The 19,285-nt window shown below is 35.2% G+C and overlaps 1 protein-coding gene across 5 annotated transcripts in view; it reads right to left on the minus strand.

The window, feature by feature from the left end:
* The window catches only part of CBLB (Cbl proto-oncogene B), a 234,641-nt gene that overhangs the window by 213,074 nt on the left and 2,282 nt on the right, over positions 1-19,285 (minus strand). For all 5 annotated transcript variants that reach the window (XM_037835057.1, XM_037835056.1, XM_037835053.1 and 2 more), the window contains exon 3: positions 2,791-3,041. In XM_037835057.1, coding sequence (XP_037690985.1) covers positions 2,791-3,041 — 251 coding nt within the window. The remainder of the gene's footprint in view (positions 1-2,790; positions 3,042-19,285) is intronic.

The raw sequence follows: 19,285 nt of genomic DNA on the forward strand, positions 1-19,285 counted from the left end.
TCTTTATTTTAAAGGAAGTACAGATAAATTCTCCCTCCTCTATACAATCCCCATCCCCACGCAAAGTACACGTGTGCCAGAAATCAATGCCAATCCAGAATGGTTCAGACATCCAACTGGAGAAGCGCCAACTCAGTGGAGGTTCAACTGCTTGTAGGAAAAAGACTCACAAAAAGGGAAGGCGGTTCACCATAAAAGTCAAGTGAGACATGCAGCCTGCTCATTCATTTCCTCTGCTAGAAATCATTACTCCACCCATACTCAAAGTAAATTTTAAAGGAAGAGGTTCCACTGTGTCATTAACATCTACTTCTGTAGCAAATAAATGTATTTAATTATAATTTCTAACTCTTTCCTTCTACACAGGATTGCAGTAGCCAGGAAATACACTGAATGCCATTTATGTATATTCCTTTATGTGAAATTGCTTAAAAAATTCAGGCTACTCATTCTTTAGGAATCAACTAAAATACAGGTAGTTCAAAATTGATGCCTGAATCTTTTCCATTTACCCTTACATTTAAAACAAATCCACAAAGAATTTTGACACAACTGAGGAGCATGAACATTAAAATAAACATTTTGATTCAAGTAGGCATCCAGCACAATTTTCTTCAATGAAGTGCAGAATCACCTGTGGCAATGCAAGTTTAGTCAATTAACTCCAAATTGCTACTATTTTTACTATTACCATCCTTCCTTTTTAGCTTACTGACACTAATGTCCCTCGAGAGCTACTGCAGACTCAAAGAAAAAATTGTTCAGAGAATTCATTATATTACCAATAATCAATATGGCATAGATATTAAGTAGTCATTCTAGTTAACAGAATACTCTGTTGCCTAACCACCATAAAAACCTTATGGGACATTTCCTTTATGTTCAGTAGAGCAAAATGTCCAAGGCTCCCTGTGCCATAGCAGTTTACTCAGTTTGCAATGGAGATACTACGAGAACCTAGAAATGAATATGCACAAATCTATTATTACTAGAAGAAACATAAATAAAAAGTCTATGTCCTTATTACAGTGTACCAAGAATGATACATTATGATTAGACATTTATCAAATGTAAGTTTGTATAAACACAGCTGTCCCCAGAATACTATCAGAAAATGGAAAATGGGTGACAGTAATACCCAATTAGGAATATGCTATACCAGGATAGAAACTATTAAGTTTTGTCCCAAGGTTCCATCTAGAACAGTGACAAAAATTTACTTAAAAATTAAAAAAAAAAAAAAAAAAAAGAGATACACAGAATTTACAGATGCCTCATTATGATCAGTCAATATTACAAAATTGAACAAAATTTACAGGATTTCCCCATGAAATACTTACACATAAAAAGCCAAAAATATCAAAACTTACAAATGCAATGGCAATTATAAAATATCTGCTGAGTTAGAGAATGTTTCAAGTTTCTAAGGAAGATGTAAAAGTGGAATATAAGTTTACCTCATCATGTATTACTATATCCAATTAAATCACTATCACCACTCAAGTTCCTAGAACTAGAAATTACACACCTTCTCAGTACCCTGATACCAAAAAAAAAAAAAAATTTAATGGATTGCTTTGCTGAATCAGGAAGAATTTTGGAGGTTAAATCCGAATAAATATGAAGATATTTGTAAAATACTGTTTTATTAGGTCAACATAAGAGTTATAAAGTGAAAATATAATTATTAACATATCCGGCTTCCTTTAACCTTCCTTTGCCATTCTTGAAATGTCTGTAGTAAACCAATCACTCTGATATTTCTCTAGCTTACTTTTGTATCTTGAGGCAATTCAAATTCTACTTGATAGTCCTGGAGAGAGAGCAAAAAGGCTACTCAAAGATCTACCATCCTCAAGATAAATAAACATGGTCCAAAAGTATTAAATGATGCCACAATTACACAATTGGTTAGAATCCTATAATTATCTTGGGGATCATCACTAATTTAGTGAGAAATTATAAATAAGCAAACATTTACACCATTTTATACTAGACAGGATTTTTCTGTTTGAATTTGATGGTTTTACTTGCTCTGGGTATTTCTTTGCTGGTTTTTACAGAAAACTATAAAGTCTACATACCTAGATTACTGAATTTTCTATTATGTGATCCTGTACTTTATTAGACTAAAGGAGGCTAATTTTGCAGACCTGAAAGAAACATTAAAGGTTTCTTAGAGGTCTTCTTATACATAAGGAAACTGAAATCCAGAGATATTAAGTATCTTACACTAAAATTTAACTTAACTAATTATTGTAAGACAACCTTATATATTTTTTTCCAATTTGGAAATCTAAATAGACTATAATTATCAATATGTATTTTAGATATATTTAAAATCACAGAATTGAAAAACTCTATTATTTTCTTTATTTGACTTAAGATAGATCATGAAATTTAACACTGAACTAGCCAAACTTTAATGAGCAGTCCCTAAGTCAAGAATCCTGGTATAAAATGGGGACTCAGTTGATATCACTTCAATCCACTTGTCTTAAGGTCACTTTCTGATTTAATAGTCAATGCATGAAGACTGAAGCTACATCTACATCCCATATCCCACACATCCAAGCACGACCGCCTTACAGTACACCATCTCATGAACTAGCTATGGTCATAAATAAATTTATGTAAAAGTGCAAGGTCTAAAGAATGTGAAAAGTAAATATACAAACTGAAAGACGTTTCCTCCAAAACAATTACATGGTGACACTTATGTCAACTATGAAGCAAAAAGCAACATAAAAGACCTTAACATGAGGGGAAAAAATTATTAAATATTCTTACCTGTCCTGCGACTGTTCTTCATACATTCTCTCCTTGCCTTCTTTAAAGAGTCTTATTGCCCGTTTTGACTTTTTCATTAGACTATCAATGTAGATTTTAAAATATTCATTCTCACTGAGTTGGGCAAGTTTCTGGTTGTCATCATATTTACTCAATATAAGTCGCAAATGTTGATATGTATCAGGTAAAATATCAAGTATATATGGTGGGCTATTCTTCAACTGAAGTTTGGGATTTTGGCACAGTCTTACCTAAAAATTAAGACAAAAATAAAACATTTTCTCATGAACCACAATACTTTCCTTAAGACAAAAAGAGAAATTATGGAACTATATGCTCTTTCTTCATTTTCCATAATATAAATTATAGTCTTAAATTACTGTTTCCAACCCACAATGAAATAGTAATATTCACATCTATCTTAATATGATTAAATTCTACTTTCTTCTCCTCTCATGCCTTTTCTCTATCATACCCTTATTTTCAACCTGTAATGTTCTCCTTCTCTCTTCTACAACATCCAATTGTTCACAGGTTAATAAAACCCCAGTGTGCAAATCACTGTACACCATTAATAATACTTTTTTTAAAAGAAAATGAGGAAATGGATCTCATCTGCTAGCAATGAATTTCTTACATTTAAACATTATTTTACTACTATGAACTCCCAGTTAAAGCTCTTTCATAAATTTTAGTTAATGTTTTGGCATATCGTTCCTGAACCCAGAGGAGAATAAAACAAAGAGGTACAATTTTAATAACTGAATTATTAAGCAGTAAATGGGTGTCAGCTCAGAACTAGTCTTCTCTACTTTCCCATATTTTCTACCACCCCTATAAATGTGTTATATAATGGTTCAGTCATCTATTGGGTGCCACCAAACCACTGGGGCAATTCAGGGCTCCCTACAAAACTGAAGATAACTCCTGCCAGAAAAAAAGGTAGTGATTTAACTACTATACTAACTTCTAAGTGTTCATGTGATTTGTCCAAGAGGAATTAAGCCCTGTTCATTCTTACTCCTCTACCTAGTATACAAAAAACACTCCAATGAAAAAATATATATGTATAGTTTTAGTTAAATCATTAGAAATTGTACTAGAGCATAATAATCTAACAATGCAGCACTCTTATAAAAAACAAAATACACATACAAACAGAAGATTTACTGAGAAGCTAATGAGGCTTAAGCTTCAGAGGTCCCTCACATATATGGGTCTCTTTCAATGTCCTAAACGTATTTTTTTGTAAAATTTTCAAGAGCAAGATATTTTAAGCTCAATTGGTTAAGATCACTGACTTCTTTCCATTATACTTAAACTCCTACTGAGTAGCACTTGGAATGGCCACAGGAATTTTTGGAATCTGGCTAATGGGAATTTGGGTTAGAGATACGTTTAATTTGGGTTAGTGGAAGAAAATGAGGTGCACAGTCACTCGTGTAAATAACTGAATTATTGTCAGCAGTCCTGATGAAAGAATGGCTTTAAGAAAACTTAAAGCCATAGTGCCTACTAGCCCAGTCTGAGGACAAAATGCTCAAATTTGAATTTGCCAATTTGAGCATCTACAAGCACAAGAAATAGGTGGGCACTGAAAGAAAATCAAAGTATAAAATTTATAGGGTGAAAAGCTAGTTTAGATTCTTTCTCTTGATTTTCTGGTGCCTGAGGATTTGTCTGTTTTTTAAAATTTATAATTTGTTGTGATTTTTCCACATTCTAAAGAAAATTCAATTTTGTACCCAATTTTGTATTTGTAATTTTGTATTCTTTTTCTTTAAAAGATCACTCCAAATTGTCTAAAGTTTCAGGTTCCTCAAAACATGATCTTTCCCCTAGGTACTCATAAAAGTATCTGGGCCAAATAGAAAACAATTGAACAGTAATAATTTCAAGAACCACAAAAGCAATACATCAAGTATACAACAAAATGCAAAAAGTACAATTATTCATGGTGTATCTCATTTGCTTTCCTTAAGAAATTTACTTAGGAATTGAAGGAAACTTCCTCAATATGATAAAGGACATACATGAAAAACCCACAGCCAGCATAGTACTTAATGGCAAGAGACTGAAAATCTTCCCTCTAAGATCAGGAATGAGACAAGGATGCCCTTTGTCACCACTATTATTCAACATTGTGCTAGATGCTCTAGCCAGAATAATCTGGCAAGACAAAGAAATAAAAGGCATCCAAATTGGAAAGGAAAAAGTAAAACTGCTATTATTTGCAGATGATATAATCTTGTATTTGGAAAACCCTGAGAAATCAACAAAACAGCTACCTGAGCTTATAAACAAATTCAGCAAAGTAATGGGATACAAGATTAATGTACTTAAATCAGTAATGTTCCTATACACTAGAAATCACATAACTGAAGAGACACTCAATAAAAAGATTCCATTCTCAATAGCAACAAAAAAATCAAGTACCTAGGAATAAACTTAACCAAGAATGTAAAAGACCTCTACATGGTAATTACATAGTTTTACTAAAAGAAATAAAAGGAGACATAAAGAGATGGAAAGATATTCCATGTTCATGGATATGAAGGCTAAAAGTCATTAATATGTCAATCCTACCCAAACTGATCTACAGATTCAATGCAATTCCAATAAAAATTCCAACAACCTACTTCGCAGACTTGGAAAAGCTAGTTATCAAATTTTTTTGGAAGGGAAAGATGCCTCAAATTGCTAAAAACTTCAAAAAAAGAAAAATGAAGTGGGAGGACTTACACTTCCTGACTTTGAAGCTTACTATAAAGCCACAGTAGTCAAAACAGCATGGTACAGGCACAAAGACAGACATGTTGATCAATGGAATGGAACTGAGAATTCAGAAGTAGACCTCGAGATCTATGGTCAAGTGATTTTTGACAAGTCCCACAAATCCACTGAACTGGGACATAACAGTCTCTTCAACAAATGGGGCTGGGAAAACTGGATATCCATATCCAAAAGAATGAAAGAGGACCCCTACCTCACACCCTATAAAAAATTAACTCAAACTGGATCAAAGACTCAATATAAGAGACAGTACAATAAAATTCCTAGAAGATAATATAAGGAAACATCTTCAAGACCTAGTATTAGGAGGTCACTTCTAAGACCTTATACCCCAAAGCACATGCAATGAAAGAAAAAATATATAAATGGGAATTCCTCAAAATCAAAAGCTTCTGTACCTGAAACGAATTTGTCAAAAGGGTGAAGAGGCAGCCAACTCAATGTAAACAAATATTTGGAAACCATGTATCTGATAAGAGACTGATACCTTGCATATATAAAGAAATCCTACAACTCAATGACAATAGCACAAACAGCCCAATTATAAAATGTGCAAAAGGTATGAAGAGACATTTCTCTGAAGAAGAAATACAAATGGCTAAAAAAACACATGAAGAAAATGTTCATCTTCACTAGCTATTAGTGAGATGCAAATTATGACAATGAGATATCGTCTCACACCAATAAGAATGGCTGCCATCAAACAAACAGGAAACTACAAATGCTGGAGAAGATGTGGAGAAATTGGAACTCTTATTCATTGCTGATGGGACTGTATAATGTACAGCTACTACTCTGGAACACAGTTTGGCGGTTCCTCAGAAAACTAGATATCTAGTTACCCTATGATCCAGCAATTCCACTTCTTAGTATACACTCAGAGTATCTGAAAGCAGTGACACAAAAAGATATTTGCACACCAATGTTCATATGTTCATAGCGGCATTGTTCACAATGGCCAAGAGATGGAAACAATCCAAATGTCCTTTAACAGATGAATGAATAAATAAAATGTGGTATATACACACACGATGGAATACTACAGAGCAGTAAGAAGTAATGAGATTGTGAAACATATGATAACATGGGTGATCCTTGAAGACATAATGCTGAGTGAAATAAGCCAGACAAAAAGGAGAGATATTGTTTGTTACCACTAATGTGTGTTACCACTAATGTGAACTCTGTGAAAAATGTAAAATAAGCATCTTATAATGTAGAATGTAAGGGACCTAGAGATAGACAGAAGCTAGTGAAGGGGGAATGATAATCTAATATGTACAGATATGATAATGAGAGTAATCTTAATAGTATGGGAATGGACGGGTGTGACTATGGTTTGTTAATGAGACTATAAGTATCAGTGATGCATTGAAGGCAAACATGCTTGTAAATGGTTGTTTAAAGGCAAGTAACCCACAGAGTGGCACCACAAATCTAGATTAGTGTTAGCATGATTTACTTATATGGTATGACACTGGTGCAGAGCAGTATGGAAACAATAGAGTAGTATGGAAAAACTACCCATTGCGTATTAAAGACTATATTTAACAGGAATATCTTACTAACTCTTCACTAACACTAGGGATGAATAATTGGCAGCTGATAAGAGCTCTGGGATGTATTACGATGATGATTGTACAACTAAGTGAAGATAATGCAAGAAATTGACCATTTATCTTGGGATAGAATATATAGTAAGTGAACTTAGGAATCCACTACTTAATAAATCAAGCCCTCAACTTGAAGCTTGCTCTTGTGAAATTTAGGGTTGTCAATAGGAGCCTGAGCCCTCCTATAATTATGCCTAAGAGGCCTCTCCAGGGAACCTCTTTTGTTGCTCAGATGTGGCCTTTCTCTCTCTAAGCCCAACTTGGCATATAAATTCATTAAGCCCCCTCCCCCCAAGAAAGACATGACTCTTGGGGGAACGAATCTCCCTAGCGGCATGGGACATGACTCCTGGAGTGAGAATGGCCCTTGACCAAAAGGGAGAAATAAAGAAAGGTAACAAGCTGAAGTCACAGGGGCTGAAAGATCCCAAATAGAATTGAGAGGCTATCCTGGAGGTTTCTCTTATGCAAGCTCCAGCTAGACATCCCAATTAGCCACAGCATGCCATGCCCTTACCAAAAGTAGCTCCCAAATACCTAGGGATGAGATTCTATAAAAGATTCACTCACTAGGTCTTACCTTTCAGAAACTTAAATCCACCAGAGTGTTCCTATACCAGACAAGTCCTAATACCCAGAGGCAACAGCCTCTTTAGGATCAATAATGAGATGCAGCCCCCTTCCCCATATTGTCAATAGATACTCCATTTAATATGAACAAGTTTGGGTGCTCACTGCCTAGACACCCCTGAAGATGATGAAAGAGATTAAGTGAGAGGAAGGGGTAGCAACAAACAAGATAAGATTTAGCAAAGGTCTATGAATAATGAAACTTTATATAATTATATATATATTTTTGGATGCTGGGGTGTTGGAAGGGCTGAAAGAAGGTAAATGATATGGTGGAACTGTAGCCTATAGTGCCCCTAGGGATTTGCTCTATAGCTGTTCACTGAATTGTGCCTTGAAGGTCTTCATCTTTCTGCATATACCTTATATTGCATGATAGGAAAAGGACTGAGACTGTGGAACTGAAACCCGTAACAGTTTTTTTGAAATTACCTATATGACTGCTTGTTAAGCTGTACATCGAGAGTTGACACCTTTCTGTATGTATGCTATATTTTACAATAATGGAAATGGCTGAAGCTGTGGAACTGTGACCCATGACATTCTTTAAAATTTGCTCTCACAACTTGTGAAATCGTACTTTGAAAGTTATCGCTGTTATATATGTATGTTAAAGTTCACAATAAAAAACAACAAATAAGAAATTTACTACGTTGTTTTTTGTGGGGAGAAAATCTGACTCAATTAAACAAGCATCAACACCTAATTTAAGACAACTGCTTCTTACATTAATCTAGTGCATTATCATATCTTCCTCTTTTTTATGTACAGTTCCTCAACTAGATTTGTCTAGTTATTCACAATTAACAAATGAATGAATGGATGCATGTATTCTAAAACACTTTATTTATGTACTGTACACAAATAGTTTGTATTATTTTATTTTCACAACTGAACTCTGCTGTTATTCAAATTAATAACCAATGGTATAAGTTGTTTAAATATAAGAATATTACTTTGATGTCCTAAAGAAATGCCTGGAAGGCAGGGTGACATCTCATTTATTAAATAATGTCAAATCTTTACAAAAATACAGTGAAATGGACTGATAAACCTCCTGCCTCCCCTTTTATTTGATGATACGTTGATATAACCAGAGACACACTCTTTCTGACCTAAAGACTGATGAAGTCCAAAATATGGTAATGATATAACAAATCCTGGCTGAACTGCATATAGTTTTTCAATTCATTGGGCAAGAAGTATACACAAATTTCAAGAATACAGCCAACAATCTTATAGCAGGCATGGTTCAACTTTAACACATAAAACCTATTAAAACATGTCACAGATTGAAAAATTATTAACTTTGTAGTTAAGGGACCAGGCAGCTTTGACTTTATTTCCTCAACTGGTGAATTTTTTAACAGAGAAATAAAAAAATTTCTCGGAGGTACTTTTTTCAGACATTCCAAATAACCGCTCTTTAATAGATTATCTTAAGTTTTACAGAGTTTTAATTCACTATTCACTACCTGGCTTTTTTTCTCATTTGCTTTATTTAAAATCATATCTGGGAATTTATTGCTTAATTTAGTAAAATAACTTGAATAATTACTATATACCAGGTACAGAGCTTAGTGTCAGGAAATTATAGATGACTAGATCATACTTCCTGCCTCAAGGAGTCTGGCAGAAGAGACCCAGCTCTCTATAATTAACTTAGGAGCAATGTAATTTTTGCTGTAAGGGATCTTAGTAAAAATCCTTCCAATCCATTCACTTCCAGATAAAGAAACTAAGAATACAAAGGTTAAGGGACTATTACAAAACCATTAATCCAACAAAAGAGCCCATATCTTCTGAAACTCAGGCTGATATTCTTTCTAACTATATCACAATTTAATTAGAATTAGGCATATAATTAATGATTGTTAATCTTAAACTCATTTACATTTTATTCCACTTGCAAATTTGCATGAACTTCAGGACCCGTTTGTTAATTCAGCAAACATTTATGTGTTAGGCATTGTTTCAGGCCCTGGGGAATACAGAAAGGAATAAACCACAGACCTGCTCTCAAGGAGTTGTCTAGTGGAAAAGACTGGTGGCTTAAGAAAGAATTACAGTAAAATTTAAGCACTGTAATAAGAGAGTACTAAGTTAACACAGGAGAAAAAGACAAGCTCATTCATATCTGTGTGGGAGTGTGAAGAAAGGCATACCTCAATCTTCTAAAAGGAATACTTGAAGCACAGGGGTGTGCAAAGACTTAAGAAGCACAAGAGAGCATAGTGCATTAAGAGAGGCTTAAGTACAGTCATTCTAAAAGGGGACTGTAGGAAGCCTGTAGTGAAGTGCAGCCAGATTTAAAGCAGGCTGGGGCCAGTTCATCAAGGTCCTTTTACACCACACCGTTTTCTAAATTTGCACTTGAGAAAGTGCAACGTACAACACTGAACTACTATATACAGCTGAGTGTACAGTTCATCAGTTGGATTAGTATTAAACTCTGTGATTTATGACAGCTCCAGCTAAATAAGGAAATTATCATGCTCCTCACAAGATTCGCATTAAGATTCAAATGTCTTAGACATCTCCTAGCAATATCCAAGTCTCTCCCTAGAATTAAAGTTCATCCCAAAACAGAAGGGCTGTCTCAAAAGAATAAATCAACAATCATAATCATATTATACAATGAAGAAACTTGGGGCACCAACTGGTACCTAAAAGTATTGGTTTATTAGCAATATTACTCTTGGGAAATAAAAGCTAAAATATTTAGTATGGGAATTAGGCTGAAAATTCCATTATAATCATATAACTCAAAGGATTTTAGAGCTAAAGAAGTAGTGAAGATCGCCAACTCCAACTCCCTCATTTTCACATGAAAATACTAAAATGCAGAAACGGAACCTTGCTAAGGTCACTGCTGAGAACCCTGATGTCTAGACTTAAGACTCAGGTACTCTCTCCGTTAACAGTAGGCAGCAGCCTGTTACATCTGCTTAAAGATTTTTAAGCAGGCCTCTTGGTACATGTCTACATTGTGTCGCACACACACAAAAAAAATGTCTAATATATATCTATGTATAGTTACCTATGTATTTCAATAATACATATTCAATATACACATACATAAAATACATATTCAACTAGCATACTGAAGCAAAGGCACAAAAAGAAAAAGGATTTACTAATGCTGTAAGAATTTTCAAAGCCATTAATTATTCTTGGAATATCCTTGCATTTAAAGAGTTTCCTACCTCATGCCTTGATTAAAATTTCCAGCCAAAAGGAAATGAAGTATTAGATCAGTAAACATACTCCTTGCAAACAAGGTTCAAACTAACCCCTTGACCTAGGAAAGAAATTCTAATGAAGCAAATGGAAAGTTGAAGAGTAAAGAACTGTGCTGGTTCTACAGCAGACTTTCTTTATAAAACACCCCTCAGTTCATAGAACATCCAGTTATACTGAGTCAAGTAAAATACTTTCTAAGTGAAATACGCCACATTTCTAAGAAAGTATGGAAAGCTGGAAAGACTCTCCACCCTGGCCTCCTCCTATAAATGTTATAAGAGGTTTCTTACTGTAGTTAAAGAATATAATTATGATTTAAAAAAAAAAAATCTGAGAGTTATTTGGATTCCTTTCATTTTATTCAACAAACCATCACTGTGGACTAAAGTATAAAAATAATACAAAACTTTTTCTACAAAGAATATTAATTGGGTAAAAGCAAGGAAGTTAACATATTAAATTGATCATGACTAGTATATTTAGATATAGAATTTGGGCAAAACTACCAATTCCTTTATGATTTTCAAAGAAGATGTCATTAGAAGATTGATTTCAAGAACACCATTAAATAACCAACTAACTGTAATTAAAATATTTGTATTCGTTTACTTATTATCTTTTTTATAAAGGAAAAAAGAAACTTCTCAAAGTGTGAGAACATACCTGTTTTGCTCACTGGTCTATCTCCAGCGCTTAACATAGGACCTTCGATATAGTAGAGTTGCAATAAATATTTGATGGAGGTAAGGAGGAAGAGAAGGAGGAAAGGAGTAAAGTAAGGAAGAATCTATCAGAAGTATGGGAATACTGCAAATAGAATATCTACATCTATATTGAATAAACCTGTCTAAAACTGGATACAAAATTTGGAGGAATAAAACATCGGTAGGCAAAATAATAATATGAAATATCAGGGAAAATACCCTTTTGATTTACTTCCCATGGAAAGAGGAAGAATCATATTATTCCATGGAGCAATGTGTTTGACTCTCTACATATTATATGAATATTATAATCAAGCACACCTAGGATCTGGCCCTCCCATTTATAAGCTTTATAACCCTGGCCAGGTTTCCTCTTCTGGAAGCCTCTTAGGGAATTAAATTGCTAGAATAGGAAATGTAGAAACTTCTGCACAGAACCAGTCCCGTAGTTGACACGCCCTACTCTTAAGTAGTTCTTGTCCTTCCCATATTTTATATTCCACTGAGACAAGGCAAAATCCCTTTGGGTTTTGCACAAGTAGGAGAATTCAACCACTCTGACCACTTTCTTGGAGATCATACTGACTTTAAAAGTTCTTTTAGTTCATAAAGTTCTTCATGCTAACTGAACCCCTACAAAAATCTGACATGTTCTGTAAAGGAAAGCAGGAAATAAGGCTTCTAAGCCTAGTTCAATACTCCTGATATTGTGGTGGAATCTTCTAGTTTCTTCAAACCCAAGAGACTCTCAGGAAAAGATGCAGGGATAAAATACCAAATCTTTTAACAGGCAGAACACTGACTGCTTTTGTTATTGCTGTTGTAAGACAGGATGAATGATTTTAACAATTATTTACATATCGATATATTAAAAAGCTATAAAATTTAGTCTGATAATTTTCAAAATATTTCTTTAGTTACAAGGAGAAAATTAGCAACCTACAAAAACAAAAACAAAAGAAATCTTAAATATATGCCCAAGCAAAGTAGATAAAAATAGCACTGTGGTATCACAGCATGTGTTTAAGATGATCTTAATATAAAGGATGAGAACTGATTTCCATTTCAATGTTTTATTTATTTACCCACTCAATTGCCATAAGACTAGTAGAAATATACAGTTTATTCCATAATATATAATTTAAAAATATGGTTTAAACATTATAAGTTTTATGGCTTAAATCACTTCCTTACAACCCAATATAAAATTCACAAAACTCCCTCAAAACTTCTCCATACATTTCCTTACTTCCCTCTTGTCTCACTGGAAGTTACCTTTGCCTGCTAAACTTAACCCTTCTACTTTTCTTAGCCTTTACCTCCCACATTGTAACCTAGAATGCCACTTCATCAACTAGTCCTTGCTCCCTTACACTTTCAATAACTTCTTACCTACATCCATTTCCATCAATCTACGAACCTCTCCTATGTCACTTTCACAAAAGCAAAACTTATTTCAACTCTGTTCAAACCCTCAAGTTAGCAGAACTAACTTTTTACACAAGTTGTTGCATTTCTAGAACAATTTTAACAACTATGCACTCATTTTAATCTAGCCCCATCGCATAAGTCAAACTACTCTGTAAAGGTCAACGATTGTCTCCTAATCATGAAATTCAATGACTTCTTAAATTTTCAAACAGCTTTGTTTTCTCTATAGAACTTGATAATACTTCCTTCTTGAAACTCTCTCTACCCAGGAAGTTAATTTGTTCTACTTCTCCTACCTCTCTGAACACCCATGCTTGCAGTCTTCTCTTTCCTTCTCTGCTCCATTATCCCCACCCCTACCCCCACCCCAAATTCCATCTTCTGACTTTTTCTACTCTCACCCTTTACTCTGACTTGGAAATCTCATGAGGTCCATAGATTGAAATGCTACATCTATGGACGTTTCTACAAAATATATGTCTCTGTTTTCAACGTCTCTCTTGAACTCAATTTTCTGACTTCAAAATGGATTTCATTCTGGCATGTCAAACTCAACCAGGCCAAAAACAAACTTATACAAAAACCCCCAAGCTTCCTCTTTTTCTTCCTATGTTTCTTACCTCATTAACGGCATCACTGCCTTCAGAATCATCTAGGCTGAAAACCTCAAGAGTCACTTTCACTTTACCTTCTCTTTCATCCTTTAACTCAGAAGGATCACCAAGGGCTGTAGAATGTACCTCTAAAATGGCTCCCATATTTGATGCAACACTGGTATACCTACTGCCAATTCTCTAGCTTGGTCCTTGTGGTGGTCTGGAGCTGAACATACCCCAGAAAAACATGTTCTTAAACTTAATCCATTCCTGTGGGTGTAAACCCTTCCTAAGTAGGACTTTTTGACGAGGTTACTTCAGTTACGGTGTGGCACACTTCAATCAGGATGGGTCTTAATCGTATTGCTAGGGTCCTTTATAAACAGAATGCACCTGAAACAAATAGTGAGGAAGCCATGGAAAGCAAGAAGCTGAAATTCAATGGAACCCAGAAGAGAATGAAAAGACCAGGAGAAGTTGTCATGTGCATTTCCATGTAGGAGAGGAGCCCAGGACAAAGGATCACCAGCAGCCAGCCCCAGAATGCCAGTCTTCTGATAGAAACCATCTTGATGATGCTTGATTTGAACCTTATCTTAAAAGTATCAAAGCTGTGAGCTAATAAATTCCCGTTGTTTAAGTCAACCTGCTGCATGGTATTTGCTTGAGCAGACAAAGAAAACTCAAGTAGCCCTTCATTATTTCTTGCCCAGACTGTCAGTGATGGGGTCAAGGATGGTTATATCTTTAACCTCTTGATCACTCTCTTAAGTTTCTTTTCTCTTAATCTACCTTTCATAGAGTCAAGAGAATAACATAAAACCATAGCTTTGATGTTTCTTTTTCCTGATCAAAAGCATATAATGGTTCTCTACTGTCTACCAGATTAAAAACTTCCAACCTCCTTAACAGGGCATTCAAAGCCTCTACCATCTTTTTCTAACTTACCTTCTCTCACTAAACAAGTTCATTTTACTGATTATTCTTTCAGCCTGTTAATATTCTCCAACTCATTGGAATCCCAACCATTCTCTAAAGAACAGCTGGATAGTGCCTCCTCCATGCTTCATTCTACACCAACTCCCCTCCCCCCCACCCCCAGCAAGCAACATTCACCACCACCCCAAGTCACAGCACTTTATTTATATTATATTATAGCATGTATTACATTTGACTGTATGGCATGCTTATTTATAAATGTTTAGTCTTTGCATAGTTGGGATGCTACAAATGAATGATGAAATCAATATACATCATATAAAGTAACTTAGTGTGCCAGTTTAGATATATTATGTTCCCCAGAAAAAGCCATGTTCTTTAATGCAATCTTGTGGGGCCGACGTTATTAGTGTTGATTAGGTTGGAATCTTTGGATTAGGCTGTTTCCATGGAGATGTGACCCACCCAACTGCGGGTAATACCTTTGATTAGCCCCGCCCATTCAGTGTGGGTCTTGATTAGTTTACTGGAGCCCTATAAAAGCCCACAAACAGAAGGACCTCAGAGCAGTTGTCAGTGACAATTTGGAGAGCAACCAGGAGACACATTTTGGAGACAGCCACTGAAAGCAGATTTATGTTAACCCAGAGTTTGCTCCAGAGAAGCTAAGAGAGGACAAAATGCCCCAAGAGCAACATTTCAAAGAATGCACAGGAGCTGAGAGAGGAGCGGGAACATAACTAGGGATCAGCAGATGCCAGCCACATGCCTTCCCAGCTAACAGAGGTTTTCCGGAAACCATTGACCTTCCCTCAGTGAAAGTATACGTGTGTTGATACCTTAACTTGGACATTTTCATGGCCTTCAGATTGTAGTTTTGCAACCAAATAAACCCCCTTTTTAAAAGACAATCCATTTCTGGTATTTTGCATAATGGCAGCATTAGCAAACCAGAACACTTAGAAAGAAAGGAAGAAGTTAATTCAAATTCTGAACAGTTAAAATTTTATGAGTTAATAGATTACTAAATGATTAAGGCTCCCATTAAATGTATGCTTTATATCACAGGGATAAACCAAGGTGACAGTTGGTAGGATTCCTTTAAATCTTTCACTTTATCAAAAGCTTTTCCTAGAAGTTGCAAGTGGTAAACTTTGGGATCACTTCATTTCTTTCAACACAATTCTGTACAAAACAAAATTATCTAGGCATTTAAGGTGTTATAAGCCCCTGTCCAAGTGTAACAGGAGCCCATGAGCCTGCTAACATGGAAAAATTTCAATGAGGAAGAGGAAATATGTGACAAGGAAAAATTCAAATAAATGATATTCCCTGTGCCAAGGGTCCTAGGAAGGTAATATTCTCAAAACTAACAAACTCAAACAATAAGCACCCAAAACCAAACTTTAGAGTGCAATATTTTTCATACGTAGGAAAATTTCAACCTAGGAAAAAAATACTCACTACTACTTTTTAATATTTGTTTATAATCCAAGCACCTTTGATTGACAAACTATAAAACACATTATGGTCACATTAAAGTTAAAAAGATAGAGCATGAATTATGTTCAAATGTACTAAATATACTGAGGGTAAAAGGAAGGAAAAGGCTCTTTGGCGCCTATACTTTTTAAATGCTTTTAAGAACTCTTTCAGGAATGTAATTTCAAAAATGACAAGGACAAAAAGAAATATATGTAGACAGGTACTCAACTTGTTTTGCTCTCTCGCATCAATTAATTAATTTTCAATTTCCCAAACATCTATGTATTCTCAACACATTTTAGAATCAATTAGATTGAAAAATCCATTCTTCTATTTTCCATCACCTGGCCAAGACTCTTGGTGAAAACCATGCTCAGGAAACTCACATTAATAAATTATCATTCCTACCATACTGAGCAGCAATCATTTCCTTACTCTTACCTCAGCATTTCCAACAAGAGCAAAACTATGTTGTTCCTAAAAGCAAAAGAACCCGGACAAACAACTGTCTGACCAGTGGCCAATAGCAGGTGGATGCTGTCTGCTGCCTGCTCTGTTCGTACAGACCAATACTACAGCCTTTCCCATGCTACATGGCAATATCTGTTTATACGTCTGGTTCTGATGCTACTCTCTGAGCTCCTAGACAGGATAGGGGTGGGGTTATATCTTGCTTAGTTTTGCATCCCCAGTAATAAGTACTTAATAGGAACATAGTAGGTCCTCAATAAATGTTTAACAAATGTTTAAGAAACCCTGTCTCTGATGTACCTTTGGAACAGAGTCCACATTTTGGGGGTATGTGAACTTAGATCTGTATCCATGACTAACAGCTCTATCACTGTATCAAATAGGGATCCACTAACTTGAGCAGTTTTTGGCTAGCTAGTCTAAATAGTATGCTTTTGGACAGCCTACTCTTCTTTTTCTCAATACCTTCACTGTGCTAACTCTGTGCTATTGAAAGGACACAAGTGGGCAGTTACACTCTCCTACTCTAAGTGACCTAGTACAGGAAGCCTGCCCTATGAAAACATAACAACTAGTTGAAACTGGAAACTCAGTTGACCATCTTACATTCCAGAGACCAGGGAATGGTGAAACTACATACTTACCAGATATTTCCCCTCAGTTTACGACTGCTTCGTTATCCTCCATAAAATAAGTTATTTAACTTTGTAGGCAGATGAGACACACTGAACTTACAGTTTGTTTTCATATTATACTTCAAGGATCTGCTCTTGTGAAGAGGTTTCACAAAGAAAAGATGCTAACTATATATTTCTCACTCACTTTTTATATAACTACCAATTGGACTTGAAAGTTACTATTTTCTGTTATTTATAAGCCACATTCATGCTTTTGCAGTTATTTTACACAACACTTAGGTAACACGTCAAGGGACTATGTTGATATTATGTACCACTTCCTTTACCAATGACAAATACAAAAAGAGAAACACATGCAGGGGGTGCTTTTCATTACACAATAAAATAAAATAAATTGCCAATTAGTAATTATCAATACCTTTCGCTTACTGTGTGTTAGAGTAGAAGTAAACATACAGAACTCCTTCATAATAATTTATATAACTTCCCTCCACAAAACCTATGGTTGCACTCACAAATGAATACGATAATTTTCATCTTTGACAAATAATGAAGACAAATAGGGAAAGCCATAGCAATGTACCTTTGCCAACGTCTGCATCCACATTCCACTAAGTGGAGACTTTAGATAATAGATTTCCTGGTTAGTCAAGTTTCTGAAGTGGAGAGGCTAAACCCAAACCCATAAAAGGGTTAAAAACATAAACAATGGTGGATGCTTAACTATCAAAAAACCATTTATTTTGCCGTAACTCATGTTCAAATAATTAAAAGTGGATAAAACTTATGCTAACAACCACTTACAGGCAAAAATTATACACACCATTTTCTGATGGGTTAAGAGTAATCACTTCAGAGTAACTAATAGCTAACCACTTCCTTATATAAATCTTTTTTATTTAATGCTCTAACAAACACTCACAAATGTAGAAATTTTGACCCACTCAAAGGAGAGGGTAAGGACAGAGAAGAAACCCCCTTCAAAGAATCTGATCCATTTGTTGCCCACATATATAACAGATAAGTTACGGAAAACCCTTGAATTCCTTCTCTTACCACCAACTAATGGTTTAGGCAATATGAGTAACCTTCAATTGCATACTATTTAGAAAAGCAAAGAGAGTTTGGATTGTGCCTGCCAATTTGCCCAAATGCATACTCCTCATTCTTAAGTATCCAGTGCTAAAATCAAAACCTGACCCCAAAGCAAGTTGCAATGTTCTGACACCATGACATCATTCTGTCTGGAACACTTTAATATAACAATTTGAATAAATTGGCAGAAGCTTAAATAGGTCATACTGAAGCCCCAAACCAAGGGTATTAACTGGCAAAAATATTCTGGCTCTGCATTTAGCACCACCAGCCATAGAATGACAAGGCCTGTCATTCATCTATCTATCTGTACTTTCTATACAAATAAATGAAAATAAAGTAAATCTTGTCACCTTCCTGTACTGCAAATACTACCACCAGTGGCTTTTTGTGGCTATTATTTGCACTCAGTTCCAAGCCAAAGCAAAGGTGAATGTTACCACAGGATTCCACAGTGACTTTAGCACATCCCTACAAAGGAATTAAAAAAAAAAAAAAAAGCCTTCATTTCTGCTGCTATGAAGGTATCAAGAGCCCTGCCTCAATTCAATTTATAATTAGCCCTAAAAATCTATGAAAAAAAAAAGAAAAACCTTAGGGTGCTGTCAACCTTTACCAATACATGGGGAAGGGGTTAATGCTTCAAAAGCAAGAGCTATTTAATTTGCACAGCAGCAAGCTACATGATAATTATATTTATTGCATAATCCTACTTAGTAAGACACTAACAGCTATAGTTTTCTGAGTAGATCCCTGTGAGGTTGCCTTTTAACTGGACTTCTTTGAGTACCGAAATCCAGCTTAATTTCTTCTTGTGAAATTTTAGTTCATCCGAAAGCAACCTGCAGAAACCACAG

The sequence above is a fragment of the Choloepus didactylus genome, chromosome 1, assembly GCF_015220235.1.
Source record: "Choloepus didactylus isolate mChoDid1 chromosome 1, mChoDid1.pri, whole genome shotgun sequence".
Lineage (NCBI taxonomy): Eukaryota > Metazoa > Chordata > Mammalia > Pilosa > Megalonychidae > Choloepus > Choloepus didactylus.